Below are 27,473 nucleotides of genomic sequence, written 5' to 3'. Positions count from 1 at the left end.
ATTAGCTCTCCCTGCATTCTACATGCTGAAAAATAACCAATGCCTATCATTCATTTCAGCAGGGAAAATGAGCCAAACTAGAGGCCATTTATTAAGAATTAAATCTCCAGTCTAGTTATTGTTTTTTTATTGGGAGGGAAGGAGACAGAGGCTGGATTGCAACTATGCTGTGTGAGAGAGGAGTTTTAAAGCAATCCTCTCCCTTGTGCCTGCTGTTTGTAACAGGAAAAAAGAAGAGAGACACTCCCCTTGGTGTACTTGGCATCTTTCCTTTTCATACCCTGAGGGCCACCTATCAGTCCTCTTCCCTTTGCTAGAGATGGAGTGGAGGAGATATGTCAAAGTTCCTGGGTCCTGACATATGTCAAATTATTCTTCCAACACTCAGTTTTTGTAGGGAGGAAAGTGCTTGGATAGTTTTAATTTGTAATTTGGGTGTCTAGGGATATGACCAGGCCCACATTCATAAAAATATTTTTGGGGATGCCTTTCAGACAAATGCAAATGAAGTAGAACATAGTCAAAACAACAATAAGGCATGAAACAATGATCAAATGATAAACATTTTATTGTGCAAACTTATACATGAACTACAAGCACACTGAAGCTAGGCCCTCATCAATAATCTCCTCAGTGCTGTTCTCCAAGAGATTACAGTAAGGTGAAAGGACAGTAAGGAGTAAGGAAAGGGTGGATGAGGAGAATAGAGCAACATTGTAATAAAAAAAAGGACATGATGATGCATGTATGGGAAGGGAGGATGATAACAGACTATTAAAGAAAGCACACTGGATGTGGTTAAACTGTGCACTACACAGTGATGGCTGTTTAAAGAAGATTTTTTTGTTGTGTGCCTTCCAAGTCATTTCTGACTTCAGATGGGGTTACCATTGCCTTCCACTCAGGCTGAGAGAATGTGACTTACCCAAAGTAACCCAATGGACTCCCATGGCTGAGTGGGGATTTGAACCCTGGGCTCCCAGAATACTAGTTTACCACTCAAACTACTACATGAGTGAAGAGGGCAAAAAGTTATTCTTCAAACCTAGAAAATGCTATTCAACATTTGGGTTCAAATTGGGTGACACACACACACACACACACACACTTTGAATCTTGCCTCAACTGACCTGGATTTCTTAATATTTTTTTTTGGCGGGGGGGGGGGGGAAATCTAGCCTGCTTAATATAGTCTCATATTTTGGATTTATACTGCACCCAGCAATTATGTGTTCCTTTCTGATGGAAATATTAATTTCAAGCAGTTATTAACCACAGGTGTAGAAATTTTCATGAAGCTGAACCTTTTTTGTTTGCGCTGATGCGGTAACTTGTGCCCCACTTATAATGTGCAGCTTTATTTCTCTCCCTCAATGTTTTTCTTGGTGGCAATTTGCCATTTTTTTAAACTGCATGTTTCCCCCCAAATCACATGTTTCCTGATGTGAACTGTCTTTTTAATTTATTTGCCCTCGTAATTGCAAAGATTAAAATAATATGCAGCCAAATGTTTACCTTTATTTTAACATATTTTCAAAACTGTGCTGACAGTTGGTGTTACATTTCTATAACCTTGGGTGAATTGTGCCTTCCTGACATAGGCTCTGGAAAAAGATTGGCTTATTAGAGGGAAGTGCAACTCTTTCAGCACTGCACTGTAATAGAAATGTACAAGCTGCAGAGCCATAGCTAATTGGTTTATTCCCTCTCCCATGTTATTATCATATTTATTATTCTGTCAGCCTCGCACTTGGCCAAGTATTCTGCATAATTCTTATTCTTAAACTGCAACGCTAAAAAAGAAAAGAAAAAGATAGATTCATAGAACAGGATGGGGCCTCTAGACCATCATCCATCCCTCACCAGTGCAAGAATCCACAGCTAAACAACTTCTGATAGACAAGCATCCAATCTCTGTTTAAAGAGCTCCAAAGATGGAGAGTCTACCACCCTCTGAGGCTGTCCGTTCTACCGTTGAAAAGCTCTTACTGCCATGACGCTCTTCCTAATGTTTAAACAGCCATTTAAACTTTCTCTATATAAAACATGTGCTCTACTACTGAACTATGGGTCCTCGCCACCATGTACCTAACATGTATAAGGTGAATGAAATTAATGTGGTTTCAGGCTTGGAAATAATATGTTCCAAGTAATGGTGATACATGGAGCACATTACCTTTGGAGGTCTAATGAGAACATAACACTCTTACTATTTATGAAGCAATGTTACATTCCTTTGATACAAGGAGTAATATCTGATTGTTATTTCTAAAGCATTAGGAGGCATTTGGGGAGATATTTTATCGTTTTCCTATTTTAAAAAATAAACCACTAATAAACCACTATTTGTAAAGTAATTTAATAAGTAATAGCTAATTTCAGTGCATTATTTTTTTTTAAAATAATTTTCTACATGTTATTTATGGGCACTGTTGTTTCCCACATAGATTCTTTTCAATTGGATATTGATTTTTTTCTTTTTTTATTACATTTCTAAGTATCATGAATGATGAACATTAAGAATTTGTGTGTGAGTGTGTGTGTTCATGTGTGAGAGACAGTGACAGTGCAGCTTTTTGTATCTAGAGCTGAATAAAAGTTAGTGAGAGAAAGAACTGGGAGCAAAGAACTGAAAGACTTGAGAGTATATGCATGTAAGGGAACACTTGCTAAATGGCTAGTTTTCTTTATACTGTAGCCTAAAAATTGCTGTGAGTTTGAGTTCTTGGTCTATATTTGGTTGTATTCCAGCCAAAGAGAGTATAAACCAGTGGTTCCCAACCTTCCTAATGCCGCGACCCTTCAGTTCCTCATGTTATGGTGACCCAAACCCATGAAATTATTTTCATTGCTACTTCATAACTGTAATTAAATAGGTGTTTTCCAATGGCCTTAGGCGACCCCCATGAAAGAGTCATTCGACCCCCAAAGGGGTCCCGACCCACAGGTTGGGAACCACTGGTATAAACCCTTTTATCTCTAAATCTTAAACTAAATAGCAAAGATTCATTAAAAACAAAAACCTAATAAAGCAAAATTTCAAATATTGCCATGTTTCAAGGCATGAGATTAAGAAAATGTGCTTTACTTCTGTGGATCTTGTTTACAGATGTTGTCTCTTGAACTTTGTCTGGAAGCTCAGTTAAAAATGGACATCTGTACAGAGCACAGTTTTAACAATAAGGAGGATGGAGGCTTTACCCTGAAGCTCTAAATCAAGCGATAAGTGAACAGCTTCTTGCGACCTTTCCTTTTTCTCCCCACTGTTTTGCAGTGTCGCGTTTTCCTTGTTAAGAAAATGAAGCGCTGTACTCTAAGTAGTAGTATGATGGAGAAACGCACACATACACAAATTGCATAGGATGGCAGCGAGGGAAATGCAATGCTGTTTCACTGGGTTTCCTCTTCTTTTGTCCTGATATTGGTGGAATGATGCTTGGCAGCTCTCATGGTTGTTCGGGTGGCTTAGGGCCAGAATACTGAAATAGGGCTCCAAGCCCAGCCACTGTGGCACTATGTTATGTCTCTCTGCTAGGGGAAAAAATAGTCCTGTGACAGCAACTGGGGTGTAGGTAGGGTCAATACGCCTGGGAGGGGATGAGGGAGAGGAAGCTGCTATTCTGTCCAGATCTTACTGCACAAAAGGATACAAGACTTCAAGCTGGGAATACTGGAAACATGCCTGGTTCACATGGCTTCTTCTGATGTTTGGAAACTGATAATAAATCAAGGGTTTTGTCCTGGCCACACTCTAAACAATGATTGACCATTCATTCATTACTGGCTTCCTCTGTTACAAGAAGCATTGTTGACCTCATTTAATCTTTATGCAGTTAGACTGCAAAATATTTGGTAAAGTTTCATCTTGCAGTTTAAATCCTTCACACATTTGATATTGGGTAGCTTCAGTTTAACACATTGTGAAGCAAGCAACCAGTCTGTGGTATTAGCCATTATCTGAGAGCATATGACTGTATTATGTCTCAACCTTTGGGACCAGTACATACTTGAAATATGAATATCTTATCTCACAAATGTGACAAATTATAAAAGAAAAATTAATAATTCTTAAATCACTTTTCCTACTTGTTTGAAATTACACCATGCCTCATGTTGCTTTTTTCTACTGGGCCCCCAAACTTGCCCTTGCAAGTTTTGTTTAACGGAACTGTCATCCTGAAGAAGACTCCTATAAAATGTGATCACTATTGTGGATTGTTTTGATTGTACCAGTGCATTTGCAAACATGCAAACAGCAATTAATTTTAAAGCTCCCCCCCATATTTTATTGGATGATCCATAAATCTTGGATTATCTCCAAGGTCAAATGTTCTTGACAGTTCACACTTAAAAGATAACATAACTAACTGGCTTTTGCTTCTTTGAATTCCTTTTGCTTAACTTTGCTATATTTTTGGTGATTTGATTTGTATTTATAGCCAAACATGACATTATATGAACAAACAAGAGATTTACTTATATATGTTTGGTTTCAGCATTTAATTACTTATTTATTTGGAGCTTTCAGTCATCAGCAATACCTCCCGCCATGCTTGCAATCAGTCTTTATGATTAATAGCAGCTGTCTTTCTTTCCTTCTGCATACAAAGAACTCAAGAACTAGTACAATGGGCCCTTCTCATTCAAGGAAGTTTGGCTCTGCCCCTCCCAATAGATGGGGAAATGTGGGAGCTCAAACCTATATTAGTCAGTGGGCAGTGACATGTGTGCACCCATGTCAGCATGTCCATGGGTGTGAGCCACCACTAGCTAATATGAGACTGGGCAATCCACAGAAAACTAGTCTGCCAATATGGCAACCACTGTAGTTTTCGAGACAACATGTCACACAAGGTAATACAGTTTGTGTCTCTTGAAGTAAAAGTCCTGGTTTAATGGCACATGGAACATAAACACTGTTCCAGGAATGGTTCTGGGCCAGCAATTCACTATTCAACATGTAGTTTATTTTGCTCTATAATAGTTCCTAATTTATTACAACAAATCTCATGACATTTGAAGAACAGGTTACATATATTTGGTGCTACTTACTGGAAAATAAGGTTCCATAATATGTTGAACATCATCTCCAAATTAAGTTCACTTCCCCTCTCCCGGATGTTAATTGCCAGCAATGTCAGCTGGCTCCCTGGATCTCCAGGTGTGTTTGCCCCCTGCCAATGTTATACTCTGCAGATGATGGCAGATTGTCAGAAAGCCATATCCTCTGTCTGGGAGGCCTTTGTAAAAAATCTCCACATCCCTTACTTAACTGACCTGTAATCCCTTATTTACCTGATCTATAATCCAGTATACCTAGGTTCATAGATCCTTACCACCACCACAGGAAGAATCTGGTTAAGTAGCTGGGAAACACTGGCAGCCAAGATGGAACTGGATCCTAGAAGAAAAACACATGAGTGAATTTTCAGAATAAGAACTGCTCCTTCTTGAGTCCTGAAAGAAAGGTGAACTTTTTGTCTTAAGTTAGAGAGTTGGTTTAGCCAGGCAACACATTTTAGCTCCACAAGAATGAATATCAGTGTCACAAGGTAACTAACTCAGTAGGATGATTTTGTGTGTGTGTGTGTTAAATCTGATATATTACAAAGAAGAGGCCATTCAGTGAAGTAATTAAGGTGCATGAAAGTAAATAGTCTACATTAATATTCAGCTTGTAGCAATAGCAATAGTACTTACATTTCTATATCCCTTTATAGTGCTAAGCAGGTTTATAGTGCTAAGTGGTTTACAAGGCCTGTGATTTATGGAAGTCATGGGAGAAGGAAGTTTTAATATCCTTTTGTCCAGGGACCATGTGATAGCCTAGAATGGTACTTTTGAAAATTGGCTTGTTTTTCTTTGGTGCCAATCAGATTTTTACAAAACTATTACATTTACATGTAGTTTTGTGCAGGCTTATGTTGAACTGGATGACTCTCCTACCCACCCAGGGTTTGTGGTATGAACCAAAGTGCAAAGAAGTCTGAAAGCATTAAGCATAATCTAATCGGATGGGATTGTATGTGGGTGAGTAGACACAGCATGTGTAAAATAAGCAGTGGAAATTACAGTGGCATTACATTTCATTGTGTTGCATTTAATGATTACAGCTCTGATCAATTTATATATGAATAGAATTGTTCAGCTACAGTTTCCTTGGTACTTGTTGTCTTAGCCCTAATTATTTTTTCTTCTTTTAACATTTTAACTCTCCCTTAAAAAAAGATTTTTGTTCTTAAGAAGCTTGCAGAGACTACAGTAATTTGCTTTGTAATGAAGTTAGACCATTGGGTGAACATTATAACAGAATCTACTTTGTCTTCTGGGAACTGTTTAAACCCCAGTTTTTACCTATAAAGCCCTCTATGACTTGTTTTGAAATCTGAACCAGGCAGATTGCTTAAACCTACAGAAGATCACTGAATTTATGTAGTGTAACATGCCAATTCTGTCCCTATCCATTCAGAATAGTAAGCCCCTTTGTGCTCAGTGGGACTTAACGGGTATTTTTTTGAAAGGGAGTAAGCTGTATGTGTGTTATGGATTACTTGCCTGATTGGCATATAACTGCATGTCACATTGACATCAACAGTTTTGCATGCCTTAGTGGTTGTCTCCAGGTTCTCGAGCATCACACTTGATGTCACTTCACTTCTGTCTGACACTCTTCTTGTGAAGGTTCATCAGAGCCTAAACATTGTCTTCAGAGTAGGTGTACGGGAGGTTGATACAGTCTGGCATGTCATAATAAGTGGGTGTCCCATGTGGGGTGGGATGGGATTCGGACTGCATGAGGTGACACCCCAGAAGGGGGGTGTCACCTTGTGGTTGGTATACCCAGAGCCGCTGGCATGGCTACTGGGCAAGAGAGCATGGGAATTTTCCCACTCGCCCAGCACCTGCACTTGACCCCAAATAGGCCCTCTGGAGTTTTCATTGTCACCTCCTTTAGTAGCAGCTTGCTGTGGGGTGGTGGCTATCTTCAGGGTCTTTTGTCCTACTGTAAACCTGAGTGAAATTATAAATAAAGTTACATGCATACAGTTCCTGATCTTGCCTTGTTCCGATGAGAATGGTGGTGCTTTAGTGTTTATGTATATCTCTCAGCAGATGTTCTAGGCTCTTTGCAAGAAGCATGGGAATTGGGAGAATATAAAGTGCAGGTTCTTGAACAAGTAGGGGGCTCCTACTTGTTAAATGTAAAAAGTCTAAACTCAGAATTATTTATGTTTCATATGCAGTTTATACATATAGCTTGAAGGTAATTTTATACAATAATTTAATAGGTTTGTGCATGAAACAAAGTTTCTATGCTCTGAATCAACACCAATAGAAAACAAAGGTGTCACTATCTTAGCCATTAAAAAAGTTTTGGTTTTTGGAATATTTCAGATTTTGGTGTTTCAGATACTCAGACTGTAGCTGTAGTGTCCATTAAGAACAATAATAATGAGCAGTCAACACTATTGTTTTTGCTTGACTACATAAACTAGCATCTGTAGTGGAACATGGAACTATCATCTTGTTCCAGATTCAAGACTACATAAGCTAAAATGTTTGTTATAAATTCCAGTTTAGCTACTTCAAGCTGGGGTTTTCTTTTGAAGTTCCTTTGTTTGAGAGTAGTCATTTTATTCAGCAAAAGAAGATTGTGCAACGTTGAAATATTCTCCCACTGAGTTCTACATACTGCCCCTTCTGATATCAGACTTGTGTCCATCTGTTCTTTTGCATGGAGTCTGACCTGTTTGTCCTATGAAGAAATCAAGGGCATTGCTAGACAGTGATGGTATCTATCACGCTGGAAGATGAGCAGATGAATGAGGCTCTGGTATTGTGCCTGGTGTTATTTAGTCTTGTGATAGTGGTGTCAGAGGACAGAGTTGGGATCTGGGCTTCTTGTCGGTTCTCTGGTCCATGTAATGTGCTTGATTTTTGTTATGGGGCCTGCTGCTGATGGTAAGTAACAGTTTTCAAATGAAATATTGATGTGTTGTAAAAATATGTGAAGTATTTATACCAAAACACATTAAATTAAAATAACTTAATAACTCATTGATGGTTGACATAAGGTCCTGCCTTGTTAACCTTTTTTTTTCTCCTGGAAAAATAATGTCCTAGGGAAAAAATAATGAACCATAATGATGTTTTAAAACCCCACTAATCTTCTAATCTGTAACTGCTAATATTTTCTACCTACTGGGGTTAGAGATTGTTCTGTAACTGACCAGCCAAGATCACTAATTGCCACTTGAAACTGAAGAAGGAAGTCAAATAGCTTTGAAAAGTTATTTATAAAACACAGTCATGCTGGCTTGTCTTTAAAAATTGGATCAGCCTGTCTCCCCCTTCTCCTGTCTAGACAAGCTGTGTAATAACTCAATTTATTGAGATCTCTCTGGTGTGTCATTAGGTACAATTGTGCAGGCTGGCTCTAGTTTATTTGACAGGCAGAACATGGAAGCATTACTGTTTTGGACTACAATTTCCAGAATCCCCTAGCTGGCATGTCCACTGACTTTATTCCTTTCAGTTCCTTTCCCCCCTCGTATCAGTGGGTATACTTTATCATGTTCACCACTGAAATAATGCAGGCTGCAAAATCTGTACTTACTTTCCTGTTTATTTATTTAATTTGTATTCTACCCTCTTCTCCACATGGAACCAAGGCACGTTACAAATTTTAAAAAGATAAAAGCAAAAACTAATAACAAAAAATTAAAACGGTATTAAACAAGCTATTATATTAAAACACTATTAATTTTTAAAAGTGTAAAATCATTTGAAAACATATCAATAAAGATATAGCACCCCCAATAAAATAATAATAATAATAAATTTTATTTATATTTCCCATTTATCCCAAGGATCGAAGTGGGATTACATCATTAAAAATATAATACTAATACAGATACAAACTATAAAATACTATTACTGAATTACAACTATAAAATACTAATACTGAATTACAACATTCCTATTAGTTCCTTAAAATATCTAATCATCAAGTAAAAGACTTCTCTGTACAACCAATTAATAATGAAAAGCCTGCATAGTGCCTTAATTGGATTCTGAGAAGGATTGTGGTACAGCACTATCACAATATATAGGGTAGATATGTAACCCTATATATATGGTTGCCAGGGCCTACAGTACACAGTAATAACACTATCATTTCACTTTAACTGTCATGGCTGCATCCTATGGGATTCTAGGGTTTGTAGTTGGTTGAGACACTGAAGCTTTCTGACTGAGAATGCTAAGCGTCCCTTCCAAAATTGCAAATACAGTACATCGGTGGTATTTTTAAGCTGTGGATGCTTCCAGCTGTGGATAAAGAATCCATGGCTAGAGAGAGCTGATTGTATATGCAGTGGCATCACTCCCAATGTGGTGGTAGTGGGGGGGGGGGGGCGCAAACTGCCTTTCCCTCCTGTCCCCAGCCACCTGCCCACCCAGACTGCTGCTAAGGGGGGGGGCAATACTGCGGCCTCTGGATCACCCATTCAGGGTCCAGTCACACTAGAACCAGAAGGAAGACCCTGAAGGCACTAGGCCCCCCTGGAAAGGCATTCAGAGTCAAATTGGATCCTGAAGGCACTGCCCCGCCCAGCAAGTGCTGCTACTGATGGGGGCAGTGCTGTGGCCTCTGTAGGGCCTGTTTAGGGTCTGATGTGGCTGCTGGGCAAATGGGAAATGGAGGCAATGGCCTTTCTCGCTTGCCCAGTAGCCTTGCCTACCCTCCAGGAGTACCACCCCACTGAGTAACATCCCCTTCTTGGGTGTCACCCATATGGTCTGCACCTCCTAGTGATGCCTCTGTCTACATGCGGACATCATGCATCCCCACCTGTTGTAGTATATAAATAAAAATATTTTGTTCATGTAGTGTGCATATTTTCATTCACATGTTCATGTATATTCAAACATTTTATAAAGAAATATCATTGTTGAAATTAGAACTGTTTTATTTAGGTAAATTCAATATTTAACTCAGTGCATGCATAAATTTTACACATAAAACAGTTTGGGAAGAGGAGGAGGAGCAGTAATCAGGTTTCATGCCCCGCCTGAGTAACTCTTGTGCCCCCCAGAGGTTCCACTCCACCGTTTGATAACAATTGCAGTACATGAAAGTTATAGTACAGTGGAGCTTCCGCATACGCTGCCTTTTTATAGGCGGCTTTGAGCATAGGCGCTCAAAGCCGCCGGTGCGCGCGGGGCGGAAGGGGCGGCGCATCCCATTCAATTAAATGGGTGCGCGCACCCGTTGCACCTCGTGCGCCGCCGCGCCACCGCGCACGAGCCCCATTGGAAACAATGGGGCTCGAGCATAGGCGGATTTTTTTATATGCGGAGGGATCCGGAACGGATCCCTCGCGTATAATAAGGTTCCACTGTACAACCAAATCCCACCATGGATACCAAAATCCGTGGGTGTTCAAGTCTCATTATATACAATGGTGTAGTAAAATGGTGTCTTTTATATAAAATGGCAAAAGCAAGGTTTGCTTTGGGAACTAACCCCCCCCCCCCCCCCAACCATTGATGGTTGAATCCATTTATGTAGAGGGCCGACTACTAGAATTCTGTTCACAGTTAAATATCCCTTATAGTGCTATACAAAGTACAGCCTTAAAGTGCTATAGTACTCTTTGGTACTATACAAATAAAAAACAACCTTACAAACAACCTCTTCTACTTTTCAACATTTTTAAAACCATTCCTTTAATGGGACATAATAAAATGTAGGGAAGAAATTGAGTTTTAGTGTTGAATTACTCCACAAAACAATATTATAGGGAAGAGTGTGATATTTTCAAACATAATAGAAAGCTATAATGCAAGGTTGTCGCATCACTTAAAGGCCTGGCAGGAAGAAGACACTTTGACCAATTTGGAACAAACTCTTAACAACTATCAGACTAAATGGGAGTCTGATTTCCAGAAGGAGCTCTCTCAGAACATTGGAAATATATTGGGAAATATATACTTTCAGTTACATTAAAACTTGAGAAATTGCTTTTATAACTTAGAGTGTGGGTGGTATCTGACTCTATAAAGGTTGAATCAGGTTTACTCAAGAATTACAGATAGTTCTTGGAGATGAGGGACATGAGATAAAGATACTACGTATTTTGGTCAAACTTTTGAATAAGGGGAAAATAGATTTCTAATTTAGAAAAAATTGAAAACATGGCAGGTTATTCTTTGCCACTGGATCTATTCATAATAATGGTTTGTAATTTAAAAGGCGTAATGGAAACTTAAGATTTGGAATTAATTATATATTAATGGCCACACAAATGTAATTTCTGATAACTAGAAAATCTTTCTTTTCAACCACGTCAGGACTTTATCACATTGGGAAAAAAGATGGGAGCATAGTGTGATGCTGCCATCAATATTGTGTGATTTGGCAAAGATTATCACACGACATCTCAAATATCCCACGATTATCCCATGAATAAGGAGGAATTTAGCACTGCTTTATTCACCGGATAATTATGGGATATTTGCGATGTCACATGACAATCTTTGTCAAATCATGTGATATTGACGGGAGCATCCCACTATGCTCCCATCTTTTTTCCCAGTGTGATAAACTCGATTACTTAGGATGTGGGATATAGCTTGTGTATTAAAACTGATTAATGTATTCATATCTGAAGAAGACAGACAAAAAGACAACTGTGTTATAGAAAAGTATTTTTCATTTATATAGTATTGAGCCACTGTGGCTCAAGATAAATTGATCTATGTAAGTTACTGAATATAACAGTTTTAGAAATAATTGTTAAAATTTGTTTCTTTGCTTTCTGGTTCTGTATTTGGAGTTTGCATCTGTGTATTTATTCTCTTTACTGTATAATTTTCCATTTCTTTGTTGCAAGTTGTAGGGTTGGTTGGCATGGGGCTGGCAAATAAAACATTGTTTTACGTGCCTTCTTTATCATGGAGGTCTCTTTATGGGACTCGAGGTGTGTGTCAGCAGAAATAAGATGCCCAGCTGTGGATGAGGGCATTCTGGCACGTATCCTGGGGTGGGGGCAGGGGGATCTCATGGGGGGCACCCCCTCCTGGGATGAATCCCTCCTGTCTCAGTTGTGTTTCTACCTTTGGGCCATGGGATTTCGCTCATCAATCAACAGTTAGTAAATACTTGGTTCCAGACCCAAGCATTTGCCAACCCATTTGCAGCTGTAATCAATAACTACTTGTGGCCTTTTCATCCAATTCCATCTGTGTGTTTTTGCAGAGCAGAACCCTCCCTTGGACATGCAATTTAAAAAGAGCAGGGAAAGTTTAGAATCAGTTGGGTTATGCTTTTTATGTCAAATTTAGAAGATCTCATAATGTAAGCTGCAGCTCTGCAATAGTGACATTTGCGAACTAAGTGCATAGGGTGAAGCAGTGACTATCTGATTGCTGCAATTCTCCAGTTTGTTAATCTCCATCTGGCAGTAAAGAAAAGTGGGCAGAGATATAATTTTATGGGGCTGGATGGATTCTTACAGATTACAGTATCAAAGCTGAGACATTTTGGAGCTTTTAAAACCATTTCTAAAGGCAGAGATGAGCTAATGATTATTATGGCATGCCCATTGCTGGCACTGTTACAGACAGGCAACTCTTGCCTAGAGTCAACTAAAATAAAATATACATTGTATAGAATTTCTAAAATCAATCTGGCAACTGCCCAGAATAATAAATGTGGCTTTAAAGTTGTGAGATTTTCAAATTATGATTTATTTCTCTCTGTATGCCAGTATTAGAATTAAGGTAAATTGAACAGTAAGATCATTAATTTCCTTTATGTTTTTGTATCGTGTGGGGAACTTAGGAAGCTGTCTCATACTGTGCTAGTCCTTTGACGCTTATTGGTGGCAGCTTTCTGTGGTTTCAGGTTGATTTTGCCCCCAGCCATTTCTGGAGATGGCCAGAATTGAACCTGGGGCTTTCTGATGCAAATCACGTATCCTGTCACTATACTAGAGATACTCTGAAAGTGTCTTGAATGCAATTTGGGGAATCTGTTACAATCTAACAAATCAGCCTAACAGAACAGTGTGAATTGTAGTTTGATGAGGCACTAGATCTTTCTGACAGACCAGGCTGAATACCTCACCAAACTACAAATCCCAGGATTCCACAGCATGGAGCAATGACAGATAAAGTGGTGTCAAGCTGCTTTATTTCTGTAATGTGGAAGAGCTGATAGTTGCAGCTACAGTGCTTGGTGATCTCAATAGTATTTAAGCATATCTTTTCCTGAACTGAGCTGCTAACATTGTATACACATGATCCATAACAGTGCACAGAGACTTGTGACTAATTCATGTGCGTAATAAGCTATAATGATCACATCTATATATGCGAATACCAGTCATTTTTACAAAAACCCAAATTGGAATGCTCACCTTTCTGAAGCAATTCAAAGATATATCTGTGTTAGTCTGTAGAATCATTACGTAGAGAGATCTTGTGGCAGCTTTGAGACTAATTGAAAGAAAAAAATTGGCAGCATGAGCTTTCGTAGACTTCAGTCTACTTCCTCCGATGAATCTGAGGAAGTTGACTGAAGTCTACGAAAGCTTATTCTGTTCTGAAGCAAGTTTAAGCAAGCTGGACTTAAAGCTCCATGGTCAATTCTGTTCTTGTGGTTCACACACAGTCTAACTACAGCAGACCCTCCACATTTGCTGGGGTTAGGGGCACCCCTGTGAAAGTGGGGGGGGATCCAATTTAAAAAAATTAACCTGAGAGAATGACTTTGTAGGGATCTCTAGGTCCTCCAGTGCAACTCTGTGCCCAAAATGTATCAGAAGTTGACCATAAAATTGCACTGGAGGACATATTGTTTTCTTTAGGAATCTCTAGGCCCTCCAGCATGACTTTATGGTCAGTGTTTGTCAGAGTCACGCTGGAGGACCTAGAGATTCCTAGAGAGAACATATTAATCAAATCCATGAATAATCAAAGCTGTCAAAGTCGCAAATGTGGAGTGTCACCTGCACTGTTTACATGAACTTATACTTCAGCTATAACCTTTCCCCCTCACACTTGGGCACTGGAGCCCAAGTGACGTAAACAGACGCATGTAATATTGACAAAGTTATGTTTGAAAATACAAAATAAAATCTGACAGATTATGATCTGGGATCTTAAATAGTCCTGAAGTGTTTTGCTTAAGGATATTCCTTGTACAAGGCAAATAAGTGTTGTTAAACATTAGTGGAGTGTATTATTCAAGGATCAAGTAGAAAGAAAAGCATTAATTCACATGCAGAGAATTTGTTTTAAACTATAGTTCCTTGTATATTTGATAAAGCATGAAAACAGAATGTATTCACATTACCTTTTCTTTTGTTGTACTTTTTCAGAGTGCAAATTCACCTGCACTAGTGGTAAATGCTTGTATCTTGGCTCCCTGGTCTGTAATCAACAAAACGATTGTGGGGATAACAGTGATGAGGAGAATTGTCTGCTTGTAACGGAGCATCCACCTCCAAGTATCTTCAGCTGTAAGTACTTGCCTCTGCTTGCAAATTCTCATTTTGCACTGAATTTTGTTCTACATTGGGAAAAGCTATAGTAAAAAAGCAAGATACTATCTTCTACTACCAGCACAAATGTTGCAGAATGAAAATTAAGTCATGGCTACAATATACCTTTTCTTCTCTTTGTGGTCGGATTGCCTTTTTTTAAGACAGGTTTTTCAGACAGCACATGTTCTGTTTTGTCTGTGAATTAGAATTGCAAGGAATGTTCTTCTGAAAAGCAAACAGAAATTATTTTCATTTGCTATAAATTGTATCATGGTGCAAGTCAGACTACTTTTTAAAAATACTTTGCATTGATGAGTCATGAATAAATTTATTGGAAGAAGGAAAGATAAATTATCTTCATGGTACCTTATTCTTGTGGTAAGAGAATGGTTTTGCATAGCTTCTGTTTTGGTGTTGAAGTTCTGGGCACCACAATTCAAAAAGGACATTGAGAAACTGGAGCGTGTCCAGAGGAGGGCGACTAAAATGTTGAAAGGTCTGGAAACCTTGCCCTATGAGGAACGACTCAGGGAGCTGGGGATGTTTAGCCTGGAGAAGAGAAGGTTAAGAGGTGATATGATAGCCCTGTTTAAATATTTGAAAGGATGCCATATTGAGGAGGGAGCAAGCTTGTTTTCTGCTGCTCCAGAGAACAGGACCCAGAACAATGGATGCAAGCTACAGGAAAAGAGATTCCACCTCAACATTAGGAAGAACTTCCTGAAAGTAAGGGCTGTTCGACAGTGGAACACACTCCCTCGGAGTGTAGTGGAGTCTCCTTCTTTGGAGGTCTTTAAGCAGAGGCTAGATGGCTATCTGTTGGGGATGCTTTGATATGGATTTCCGGCATGGCAGGGGGTTGGACTGGATGGCCCGTGCGGTCTCTTCCAACTCTATGATTCTATGATTCTGCAGGATTACCCAGCATGATTAAGAAAATCCACAGGTTAACTGTAATATATCAGTGTAAACTGTAAAGCAAATAGACACAGAACAAAGGGAACCAGTGTGGTGTAGTAGTTTGGGAGCTGGATTAGGGCTCTGGGGACCAGAGGTCAAAATCCCGCTTGGTCCATGAGCTTGGGTCACATCTTCTCAGCCTCAGAGAAAGGCAATGGCAAACTCCCTCTGAACAAATCTTGCCAATAAAAACCTGTGATATGTTTGCCTTAGAGTCTCCGTAAGTTGGAAACATCTTGAAGGCACACAAGAAAACACAGAATAGGGAAAATGCCTTAAATGGAGCCCATGTAAGTAAGTGGGACCCCAAACCAATCTCAGTGTATTGTTTATTATTTCAGACCCTAGTTTAAATCAAAAATTGGAAATTCCATGGTCCATTATTTCTGCCCATAAGCCATTGGAGCTAGGGATGATAGCAGTTCAACAGTCTCTGGAGGCTCATATATTCCCTGTTTTCTTTCTTTGTTTAATTCCTACTGTCATAATTTGGTTCTTAACATTTTAAGCCTAATAGGCTTTATACTAAAAAAATATTGTCTGGTGCACTTCTACTGTCTTTATAGCCACTATATAATCTTTTTAACCAAGTAGGTTAAAGAAATCTTATTACTAAAACAAACCGAAATGTCTAAAATGTTTAAGGATTCATCAGAATACTCAGCATTTTAAGCTTGAAGGGGTACTTTTTGTGTCTGAATAAAAGCATTTCTTGTTAACAGTTATTTAATCTAGTGCATGAATTTTGCTGTAGAAACTGATTCCATAGTTTCAGCATATTGCTCCAGCCTTGACAGGGCTCATACATTTGCAGAAGATGGCTTCCACATGCACATCCCTGCCTGTATATGGGAAATATGCATGCAAATGAGTGTCCTGTACATTCTTTTCCTTCCCAGCTGGCTATAGAGCCCTAGGCTGTGGAGAATGTTATCTTCTTGATAATTTGTTTAGTGTGGGGCTAAATATGAATCACCTCTTCCCATCAGGCAGCATACTGTAGAATTCTGCCCTCTTTCCAAAGTATGCTCTGCTTAATTGGATCCAAACTGTGTAGAATTCTAGACTTTGTGCAAAACCCAACTCCAGATATTTCTAAGCACTTGCATAGTGTCAGGCCAGGTACACTGATACAACTTGAGTACTGGTTTTTAAACTACTTAGAAAGCTAAAGACTGGACACTCAGCTGTATAATTAATTACTGTACTGTAGTAGTTAACTTGAATTACACCATTCTATACTTTTATGTTAGATCTGTTATTGTGGGGAGTACTTAACCTAATCCACAGATGACAAAAGTGGTAAAGGTTTATCATCACATTCTCCCTTATAACTTTCAGTGCATTATGCTTTCATGGTTATAAAGCTTAGTGCTGCAACTTAATTGCTAAGATATATCCATAATACCATAGAAAATTAGGGGCAAAGAGGCATAGTCAATATTCTTCACAGCTTGAATGCAAGGAAAACAAATATGTCAATATAGTTTTATAGCTCTTTTTCATAATTGTCCACTGTAGGGAACATAAATTTACTTTCTATTTTAGGTCATGGCATGCAGAGTCTGGATGAAAAAAAAAATCTTGTTATTATTGATGTTGAAATAATAATTTTAGAAGAATAGTTGTAACCTTCACCCCAATGCATTCATTCAGTGGACTGTAGATTCAAAGGTTTTGTAAGCTGCATTTTATCCAGTTTACAGTCAGATTTCATGTTTCCTCTTCTGTGTTAATACAGCCCAGGGCGATAATCCTGCAAGAAATCTTTTGCACCTTTGCTGCATTGGGACTGCTCAGGTGTGCAAAGTTAATTTGTGCGCTTGCAGTACTGGGAGCTCATCAGTTCCTTTGCTGATTTACCATAGGCGCGCTTTGATGAATAAAGTATTTGTTCATATATATCCATAATTTGGCCATATGGTGTGCTGTGTGACTTTATACTAAAATAACCTCCGTGGAATATTGTGCATCCATTTGAGGTAGCATACATTGGAGTTTTATTATTCTTAAAAATAGATGAATAGGCAAGCCTCTTATTAAGGTCAAAGAGTAGACAGGTAAATAGGTAAAAAGATAGATAATTTCAGGCTTAGGTTGGAAAGTTTCTGCAAGGAGGTAAACGATATTGTTGAATTAAAATGTCAACTAATTTAAATACTGTATACACATTCTTAAAATAACATTCAGTGTAGCAGAACAATAAGAGGGTGGAGGAAGAATGTGTTTCAGAGTTTCAGTCTTTGTTTTACTTATTGGCTGTACAAAAGAGCATTGTTAATAACATCCTTGCACAGAGATTGGACCTGCAGTATTAAACTACAATAGAGGCATTAACTCCATGACATTACTCCAGCTGATAAAGAGGCCTTCGCTATCATGGAATATATAATGCCAAAATGCTATCTGAACTGTCAACCCATAGAAATTTGTGGCCACATTTATCATGCTAAGCCATTGTTTGTGTTAGCTATGGTTTGTTGCTTTAGCTGCAAATTATCCTGCAAGTGACCAAACAAGCCAATCTGTATCCATCTTTTCTGGTCTATTACTCTCCTCTCTGTTTGGTCAGCTTCTGTCTCATGATGAGTAGCCGGTAAAATAAGCAAGGGACAAGGCATGATTCTGGGCTCACATATAGTTACAAGCAATGGTTTAAAGAAACCAGTTTCATAAGCCAACAACCCCGAGTTCCAATTGTAGTTTGCAGCTGCTTAAGAAAGTATGATTCCTGTTGTGATGAGTTTGGATACAACAAGCCAGAATTCCACAGCCGACACCCTGTCTTACTAAAATGTGTGAATGTAGCTAATGTGGTTTATTAATAGGAATATGGCACAGGGATACAATTGGGACATAGCCAGCATGGTATAGTGATTTGAGTATTGGACTATAAATTTGGAGACCAGGGTTTGAATCCCGGCTTGGCAATGTAAACCCACTGGGTGACATTGCACAAGTCACACTCTTGCAGCTTCAGTGGATAGCAATGACAACCCCCTACTAAAGAAACTTGCCAAGAAAATCCCATGATAGTCTTAGGGTTTCCATTAGTCAAAAATTACTTCAAGACACCCAACAACAACAACAACATTGAGATGGTTTCTAGTTTTGAAGTTTACTCTGGTCCATGGAATTTGTATAATCATGAGAGCTCTAATTTATCAATCAACCGGCTCTACCCATAACAGTTTCTCTACATGTTTCAACATGATTTTAAACACCACCAGTGCTTTTCGTCCTGCTGCTTGTGGAATTTTGGCTTGTTACTGTGTCCAATAACTATAAAAACAGTTGGAAAAAGTAAATATAAATACTGTTATGCTGTACTATGTATTTGACCACTGGTGTAATGTTGTGGTCTGGACTTTTATGTTTAATTTTCATATTCTGGTATGTGGAAAAAAACCAGGTTTTTAAAAAGTGTATGTGTGTGGGAAAAGGGAGCTTGTGCCACACATTCATGTGTTAGGCAGCCGCAGCATGCTCCAGCTGCCCAGTTGATGTTCTCCGTCATAGCACATGATACTAAGATATCTGATCTGCTTACTGATATCAGGCAGAGATTTTCATTCCTCTTGGTTTATTTATTTATTGCTCCTTCCAGGTGTGTGGAGCTGTCCTACCTTAGGGGTGACTCTCCCATCTATTTAAATATTTAACAGTCTAGAATAGATGATAATGAAAGTCTGGCACTGCTATTTTGAGAACTGCAACAATGATAGTAATTTTCAGTGTCGGATTACTGCTTCACAGAGGAAAAAGAGATGGGAAATAAGAGAGAGAAAAATTATTCCAGTTCTAATAGAGTTTGCCATCAGCCTGGCTGTGCCAGACAGATGGATCATGAATACTGTCTAGACACTCTCTGCCTGAGTGAAGCTGTGGTCTCTAAGGACAAACAGTGAGATGCTGGTTTAAGTAACTGGGGGAAGCCAGGCTGCATTCTCCTCTAATCAGATAACAATCAATGTAGATTATGCTTCCCCAAGCCTGAGAAAAGGCTCTCTGTTATTGATAACAGGTCAATCGTGATTTCAATTGAAACTTGTCTATTACTAGGTTTTAACAGAAGAGAGAAAGCAAAAAAGAGTAAGGCAGTGTTGTGTGTAGTTGTAACCCTTTGATTTCAATTGACTTGTCTATAAAAGATTCAGAATAATTATATGTGCAGCACTAGACAGGTGGTGAAGGGAAGAAATCAACACAATTTGAACACAAAAGCTATATTCAGATCTATTTAACTACTTGGTTACCTTAGTAACCAATCGGGTGTGTTAGCCAAAAGACAAAGTGACTCCAGTGAATGGTTCTAATCTATGACAAGACTAGTATCTACCTAGCCCTTGCACTTATTATGCATTCAAAGGTGTTACTCATGTAGCAAATAGGTATGAAGAATTAAGGTGCACAGGTGGTAGATGGTGCTGGAGAAATCATGCTATAATATCTGGACAAACTTGCCAATTGATCTCGCTTTTCTTTTTGGCAACTAATATTTCAGAGCAAAAATTCCCCCCTCTCCGCACTCTGCAGTTGCCTTTCACTCATGTATATAGAGTATATATCTATGTTCTGTTTTAATTATATTATATTGTAGGTACATCATGTATACATTAAGTTAGAGGTTTCAGACCTGGTGGAAGCAGATTTAACACAGCTAGCATTCTTTTAATTGAGTTCAAGACAGAACAAAGAAAAGGAATTTGTTACAAATTTGCAGTAAAAGTATGCCCTCCTGCCCACTTTCATATCACATAGGTGTTTTTTTTTAATTCAGTCAGATGGAGGATAGATTTTCAAGGAGAAAGTAGGGAGGAGGGAAGAGTCATCAGACTTATGCTCTTGTACCCTGTGCTCTCCTGTACTTCGTTTATGGTGTTTGCCTTCTAGTAATTTATGGCAACCCTAAGAAGAACCTATCAGAGAGCTTTCTGGACAAGATTTATTCAGAAGGGGGTTGTCATTGCCTTCTGCTATACCATGCTTGCCTTGTGCTTACCTCTGAATAACAGAGCCCCTCCCCAGCTGCATTCTAAAAAACACTTAATCATATTTTAGGTTAAAAGTAAAACTAAGCTGAAGATGATGAAGAAGAAATTAGGCCTTACATAGAGCTCCATAAAATGACAGAAGTGTGGCTGATACACAAAAGTCGAATGGCCTGAAAGGAACTGTTAGTTTCCCCTGTTCAATTACTGCATACATTCTTAGTGACCCAAGTGGAGCCAGGCTTGGGCCCTTTCACTATTGGTTTATTTATTTATTTACATTCTGCCTTATATTCAAAGATGTAAGGATGTTGTGCAATAAAATCAATTTAGGTCAATAAATTGCAGTGCTATAATTCCAGTTTAACTGCCGTGGCAACATCCCATGGAATCCTGGGATTGACATTTAGAATTCTCAGCCAGATAGTTCTAGTACCTCTCCAAGTTACAAATTTCAGGATACCATAGGATTCAGCCATAGCAGCTAAAGTGGAATCATAATGCTATAATTGAACAATATGAAAGACTGCCTAGACTGTGACACAGATTAATAGTGTGGGGTATCCCTTTGCTCTTGTGCCATTAACAAACAGGCAGATATTACAAATTTAACCCTTTCTTTGCCATGGATTTGCAGTGATTGCAGGCTTCATTTGATGCCTGTTGAACAGGAGTCCTTCCAAAATATGGCTGATATTCTTGTTTTTAGCTCAGCAACATTGCCGAATGTTCATGCTTTTTTTTTAGATTGAGCATATATTTACCATCTTCTAATGTCAGAAACAGCTTCCTTTCCTATTATAAAATTTGAAACCCCTTTTTTGCTGATGAAAAATACATCTCCCTTTTTTTTTAGTCTGGGCCAGGACCAAACAATGTGTGTCAAGGGTGAACCTTTGGGAGCTGACCTAAATTCCTTATGCGATATGATTTGGAAGAGGCTTGTTAAAATTAGATTAAGGAAAGGCAGCAAAACAGAATTTGGGTACAGGATAGATACGGGACTGGATCAGGTCCAGGGAAAACAAGTAAGCAAAGAAAAATGGAGTAAACAAGTTGTGATGCATCAGTGGGATAGTAGAGGATCTGGAGGGAGGGGAAAGATTTTAACACCTTATTAGACATTCATTTCTATTATTTTTGAAAGGACCAATAACACTTAATAAGTCAAAGCAACTCTAACTCAAACTGGATGTGACAGGAATCTTTCTCTTGTATTCATATTTTTTAAAACAAGGTATGTGTATGTGTACCATTTTTGCTTAATATACATTTGAAATAGCCCAGTAGGAACATCAGAAGCCACCTTACACTGAGTCCATTGTTCCATCTAGCCAAATAATCCTGACTTCTTGGCTTTTCCTGGTGATAATCCATCCAAGTACAAACCAGGTTTGACCCTGTTTAGCTTCTGAAATCAGATGAGATCACGTTTGTTCAGAGTGGTAGAGTGAATGCAAGCCAAAACCAATGGGAGATTTGTAATTTGTGAAGAAGAAAAAGGGAGGGTAAAAAGAGATCCTTTTGCCCTTGTCTGCAAATTCAGTAGCAGTGCGGGCAAAACAATTTCAAAAAGACTGGTGCTGAATTCCAAGAACTCTTCAGTATTATTGCTTCACCTGTTCCAGAACAATAGTTTTGATGCCGGAATGAATCTGGGCTCCTTCATGTTTTCCTTTTGGCCCTAAGGCCACTATGAGATACTTGTTCTCTTCTGGGCACAGGACATAAACAGTACAGGCTAGTACAATTTATCCTTCCCATTCAAAGTACTCCAGCTGTTTTGATGGATGTGGGGCTGGAATGTGGAGCACAGTAAGCAAAGCAGAGCTTTGGAAAATGATATTTTTAGACAACAAGGTGATAACCTGTAATGTGAGTTTAGGTCTTTGTGCAGTCTTAATGGTATAAATAGTTTTTTAATTTTTTTTTATTATACCTTAATGGTATAAATAGTTGTGTGTGTGTGTGTGTGTATGGAATGACTGATGCATCTGGAATGACTGGCAGAGAATGTGTATTTACATATGGATGGAGACTGGCGAAGAGAGTGGGAAGGGAAGGTGCTAATAGGAACTGTATGATATGAATGAGCATGCATTTTTCTTCTCATGTAGCAACATAATGAAAAAGGATAGATTTATTATCTTATAAAACATTTACATTAAAAAAAGTTTTCTGACAGAGATGGCTAAATGTTTCACAAAACTACAGTTCCCCAAATTCCCTAGCATTTGCCAGGGCAGTTAATGCAGTCTCAAACTAGATTATTTCTGCAGTGTGTTTTGTACCTAATATCTCCAGTTTAAGAATCAGATGTTGCAAACCTTGAGAATTCTAGTGTCTTTTGATATAATCTCGTAGTGTGTTTATCCATGTCTTCCATGGTTCTCCCTCCCATAATTTATGTACTTCCCTTAAATTAGCCAAATTAAAACTCAAAGAAGTCTTTCTTTTAAATTCCAAAGACCCACTTAAGGAAGCATCTTATAAAAATCACATAGCAGATGCTAGAACATACTGTGTTCTTTTGTTAACCATTTTTTTTTAAAATGACATTTTGAAAGTGGGACACACAGAAACCAGGAACTAGCAAAGTTGGTGTACTGTGCATAACTCACGAAGCAATTTTGCTTCATATCCTTCATCTTGTTCAAGGGGCATTGTTTTTTTCTTTTACTTCATTACATCATTTCAGTTTTGAAAGCTGAAAACAGATTCTTAAATTAGGCATACAAAACATAAAATCAGTAGAGAGCAATTCTTTCTCGCATATATATGCAGTTGCAGTGTCCCTTCATTTCCGGATTTTACAGTGTTTTGCGTAAAGGCCAAGCCGCATAGTTATGGGACTCCCTCCCACGGGAGGCTCAGTTGGCCCCGTATCTGCTCTCTTTCTGCCAGCAAGCAAAGATATTTTTTTATTTAGGCAGACTTTGGGCTCTTGGTGGAGCACAAGAGCTTTTAAAGGGACGTGTGGCACTTGTATCTTTTAATTATGTTTTCTGTGAGTTTGAAACGGTTTTCAATTTGTGTTTTTAACAGAATTGTTGTTCAGTTTTTTTTAATTTTGTACTAATTGCGTTGTAGTCTTTAGCTGTACTTTGTTTTAACTTTTGTTGTGACCAGCCTTGAGTCCTATATTAGGAGAAAGGCCTTTATTGGGAGAAAGGCAGGATATAAATTAAACAAATAAACAAATAAATAAAATTTTGCCATTTTTTAAATAATGGATTAATCATGGTGAGGTGAAAATACCCAGTGTCCTCTGAGACATGTCCTTTGCAGGTGATTAGAACTGTTAGAGCTAGGATTCAGGCAATGCAGAAAATGCTTGCAGTGGCCCTGAAACAAAGCATATTTGAGGCCACAATGAAATATGTGGCAACATGGCGGTAGTTAAAAGTGGAATTTATTTATCCTAAAGCGATGACTGATTAATTCCTTGACAGTCTGTGTTAAGCTTATTGAAGATTACCTCTCTAATGTTTACACAAGGTCAGCCCCTGACATTTTCCTGCCAGAGGCAAAAATGTTTCTTGTCTGTTCTGTTCACAAAAGCTGATTGGACTAGCAGTTGCATCTTATTTCAGCACTAGCAAAGGAGGAACATTCTCTACTCAGCGTGACAGTGCTTAAGACACTGACTCTGACGATTGCAAGGTTGGCAGTTCAAGACTCAAGTGACGGAGTGAGCTCCAGTCACTAGTCCCAGCTTCTGCAAACCTACCAGTTCAAAAGCATGTAAAAGTGCAAGCAGATAAATAGGTACCACTTTGGTGGGAATATAACAATGTTCTTTACAGTCATGCTGGCCACATGACCATGGAAATTGTCTTGGACAATGCTGACTTGTCAGCTTAGTAACAGAGATGAGTACTGCCCCCTACAGTCAGTCATGACTTGACCATCTTGTCAAGGGGAAACCTTTACCTTTAATATAGCTAGTAGCAGGTCATGTCATATAACACATTGAGATCTATTGTCAGAAGCTTACTAATGCTTCTTACCCCTGAGAGTCTGCTGTATGAAGCAGCTTGATTGCCTGTTTCTGTAAAAATGCACAATAGAACAAAGTAATAGCCAAGATTAGGAGCACAACACAATGGAAGCCACATATCACACAATTTTGTTAAAGTATTAGTTAAGTATTAGCATTGGTGAGTACCTGGCCCTTTAGATATTTTGGCAGGCCAGGCAATTCCTGTCGACCTCACATGATGTGATCAATGGTGAAATGGTGGAAGCTATAGTCTAAAAGCATTTGAAGGAACAGATGTTTCCAGTTCCTATCATAGAGTCTCATTTCATGGTTACTTTTTTTGGAGAAGTAGTTCCTAATTGTCTAACAGCCTTAGATTTATTAACATATTCCAAAGTTGCCCTGGAAAGATAAAGAAGATGAGTGAAAAATTATGACAGCTTCATGGGTGCTTACTCCCCAAATACCTGATCACATAAATAATACTCTGGTATTATACAAGTGAGAGTTCCATCTATAAACATAAGGACATTTGTATATTTTAGAGGAGTGTACAGAGCAATGGAGTGTGTTGGAAATACAGTTGGCCCTCCATATCCACGTATTCTGCATCCATGGATTCAACTATCCACAGCTTGAAAATCTTCACCCATCCCCCCCAAGATTTTCTCAAAAGAAAACCTTGGTTTAGCCATTTTATATAAGGGACACCATTTTACTACACCACTGTATATAATGGGGCTTGAGCATCCACAGATTTTGGAATCCTGGAACCAAACCCCTGCAGATACCAAGAGGCCACTGTACAGTGATATTGCTTTATGAAGATTTTTACTAAAAGATAATGTCAATTTCTTTAGTTTCTGCATAATACTGTTATAGCCACTGTGCCACCTTCCTTGCTTCTTTACCAGTCTGTTCACCAACTCACTTTTTTTCACTTGCTGTGTGCAAAACAGGATTCCGGCTTGCCACAGAAGACTGAAAAGAGGAAGAACTGAAATAAGGGAAAGGGTTGGTTCTATTATGAGTGTTGGATGCCTTCCTTGATTTTGAGTGTGCATTCTTTTCCTCCATGGCCCTAGACGGAACTGTAGTTTGAGCTGCCATGGACCCAAAAGCTGGCAGACCATGTAGGCAGTGCATTGAAATAAAGATCAAACAGGAGTCACAATCAGGAAACATTCACACCTTCATGATAGCATTTAAAGAGATAAATAAGGTATGTCAGTGAATACTACCATTGGTCCCCCTGAAGAACTTTTCATGGTCTGCTTTGATCATATCCAAAATATCCAAAATACGTTCATGTTCCTCTTTGTGGCAGCATGCACGAGCAACTAATTTTGGGCATTTGCTCTGGTCAAGCTGTGTGGAAGCATGGGACCCTTGCACTTCCGGCCCTCTTTCACACATCTGTTACATCTTGAATATGCTATTCATAACCAGCTGCATGTTCATTTCTGCTTTTGACTTGCCTTTTTCACCCCACCCCATTCACATGTAGACTAGAAAGATGTAAGATAGTATTAGTAGAGTTTGTGAATACAGAGTCTGGCACCTAGTAACACCTTGATGGAAATAGAAAGCTGTGAACACAGGATTAAAACATGTTAACAAGCTGCATGAACTAATGGGATGAATTTTTGCACTGCAGATGTTCATTCTGGCACTTTGCTGAAAATGCAGTAGAAAAATGTGTGGGGCAGCTATCGACATTATTGTATTCTTGGCATCACCATGCTCTGAAGCATTCCCTCACTCCTTCCCAGTGTTGTTGCTACAGTTTGGTTAAAAAAAAAAAGAACAAACAGAAACAGAAACCAGATCAAAATCTGTGCTTTGTTCTTAAATGTCAGTTGTGCAGATTGCATTATTATATAATTCTGTTCAGACCAGGTGTGTGTATGTGTATTTTTGTGTGTTTTTTGCCTTTCCCTGCAGAATATGACTGACTAGTTTGTTTTAACCATCTAGGGGGTGATTGGTCTGCAGAAACCTTTCTGAGATCTGTGTTCTGCCTATAGGTACAGTGTTTTCCAACTTGTTGATTTTGTGTACTGTGTGTAGGAGTCTGTGTGAGAGTGTAAATGTATACAGCTGTTTCTTGTCCGTAGCCCACATTGCTATTTCTGGTGCAACTGGAATTAGTATCACATTGTTTTTTATTCAGAAATTTATCTGGAATAAACCGCTGAGCTTTTTTCAGGTTTTTGAATGTTGTAGGAAATAGTGGTGGGCAGAGAGACCCTACCACCATGGTTTGGATGTTTGGGTGAGCTTTTGTTAGTTTATGAACAAAGATTTGGTGCAGAAATTAAATTGGGGTCTGGAGGTTTGAGGGAGATTCCTGGAAAGTCACAAGACTGGATTGTGGACGGTCTAATTTTTCATCTCTCTGATATGTGTCCATTCTGTGTTTGTGTTGTCTTCTTAACCATCCACTCTTGAGTATGTCATCCACAGTAGACTTTTATACTTGAACCCCTGGGATGCTTGTAGTTGTTGGACAATATTATTTAGCAAATTCTCATGGAATACAAGATTTCCAGATCTTCTAATACTGCAATAATATGTTATGTTAAAATTTTGTGCTATCATCTATTGTTTTCTTACAGTTGCCTTCATAAAACATACTGCCATATTCAGGAAAAAACTGTGTTAGTCTCAGGCTATTGAGTTCTGTTTCTAAGTGTTTGAACTACAAGGAGACTAGACAGAATTATTGAGTGGGATCATGGTTTTTTGGGCCTCAGGTGTGCTCACACTGCACATTTGCTCCTTTCCAGTCATGTGTGTAGCATTGTTCCCATCTTCTTTGCTAGCTGTACACAGAGCAGACCCAACAAATTGTATGCTTGAATACATGAAAGTAGTTCTAATGAAAGAAATTCAGTTTTCACTAAATGTGTATAGGATTGTGCTTCATGCCCATGAATTATGAAATTTGCATTGGGAAAACCATGGTATTATTATTTTGATGGTAAC

At 38.7% G+C, this 27,473-nt stretch overlaps 1 protein-coding gene across 5 annotated transcripts in view; it reads left to right on the top strand.

Moving 5' to 3' along the window:
- Positions 1–27,473, top strand: part of LDLRAD4 (low density lipoprotein receptor class A domain containing 4) — a 330,103-nt gene that overhangs the window by 136,662 nt on the left and 165,968 nt on the right. For all 5 annotated transcript variants that reach the window (XM_089516977.1, XM_089516972.1, XM_089516973.1 and 2 more), the window contains one exon: positions 14,388–14,528. Coding sequence is in view for 4 of the 5 variants with exons in the window: in XM_089516972.1 (XP_089373098.1) it covers positions 14,388–14,528 (141 nt within the window). In the remaining variant the exon portion in view is untranslated. The remainder of the gene's footprint in view (positions 1–14,387; positions 14,529–27,473) is intronic.

The sequence above is a fragment of the Sceloporus occidentalis genome, unplaced genomic scaffold (assembly GCF_023333645.1).
Source record: "Sceloporus occidentalis isolate IW3139 unplaced genomic scaffold, rSceOcc1.0.p SCAF_3, whole genome shotgun sequence".
Classification (NCBI taxonomy): Eukaryota; Metazoa; Chordata; class Lepidosauria; order Squamata; family Phrynosomatidae; genus Sceloporus; species Sceloporus occidentalis.
The sequence above is the reverse complement of the archived record's forward strand: the minus strand, read 5'-3'. Positions and strand labels throughout refer to the sequence as shown.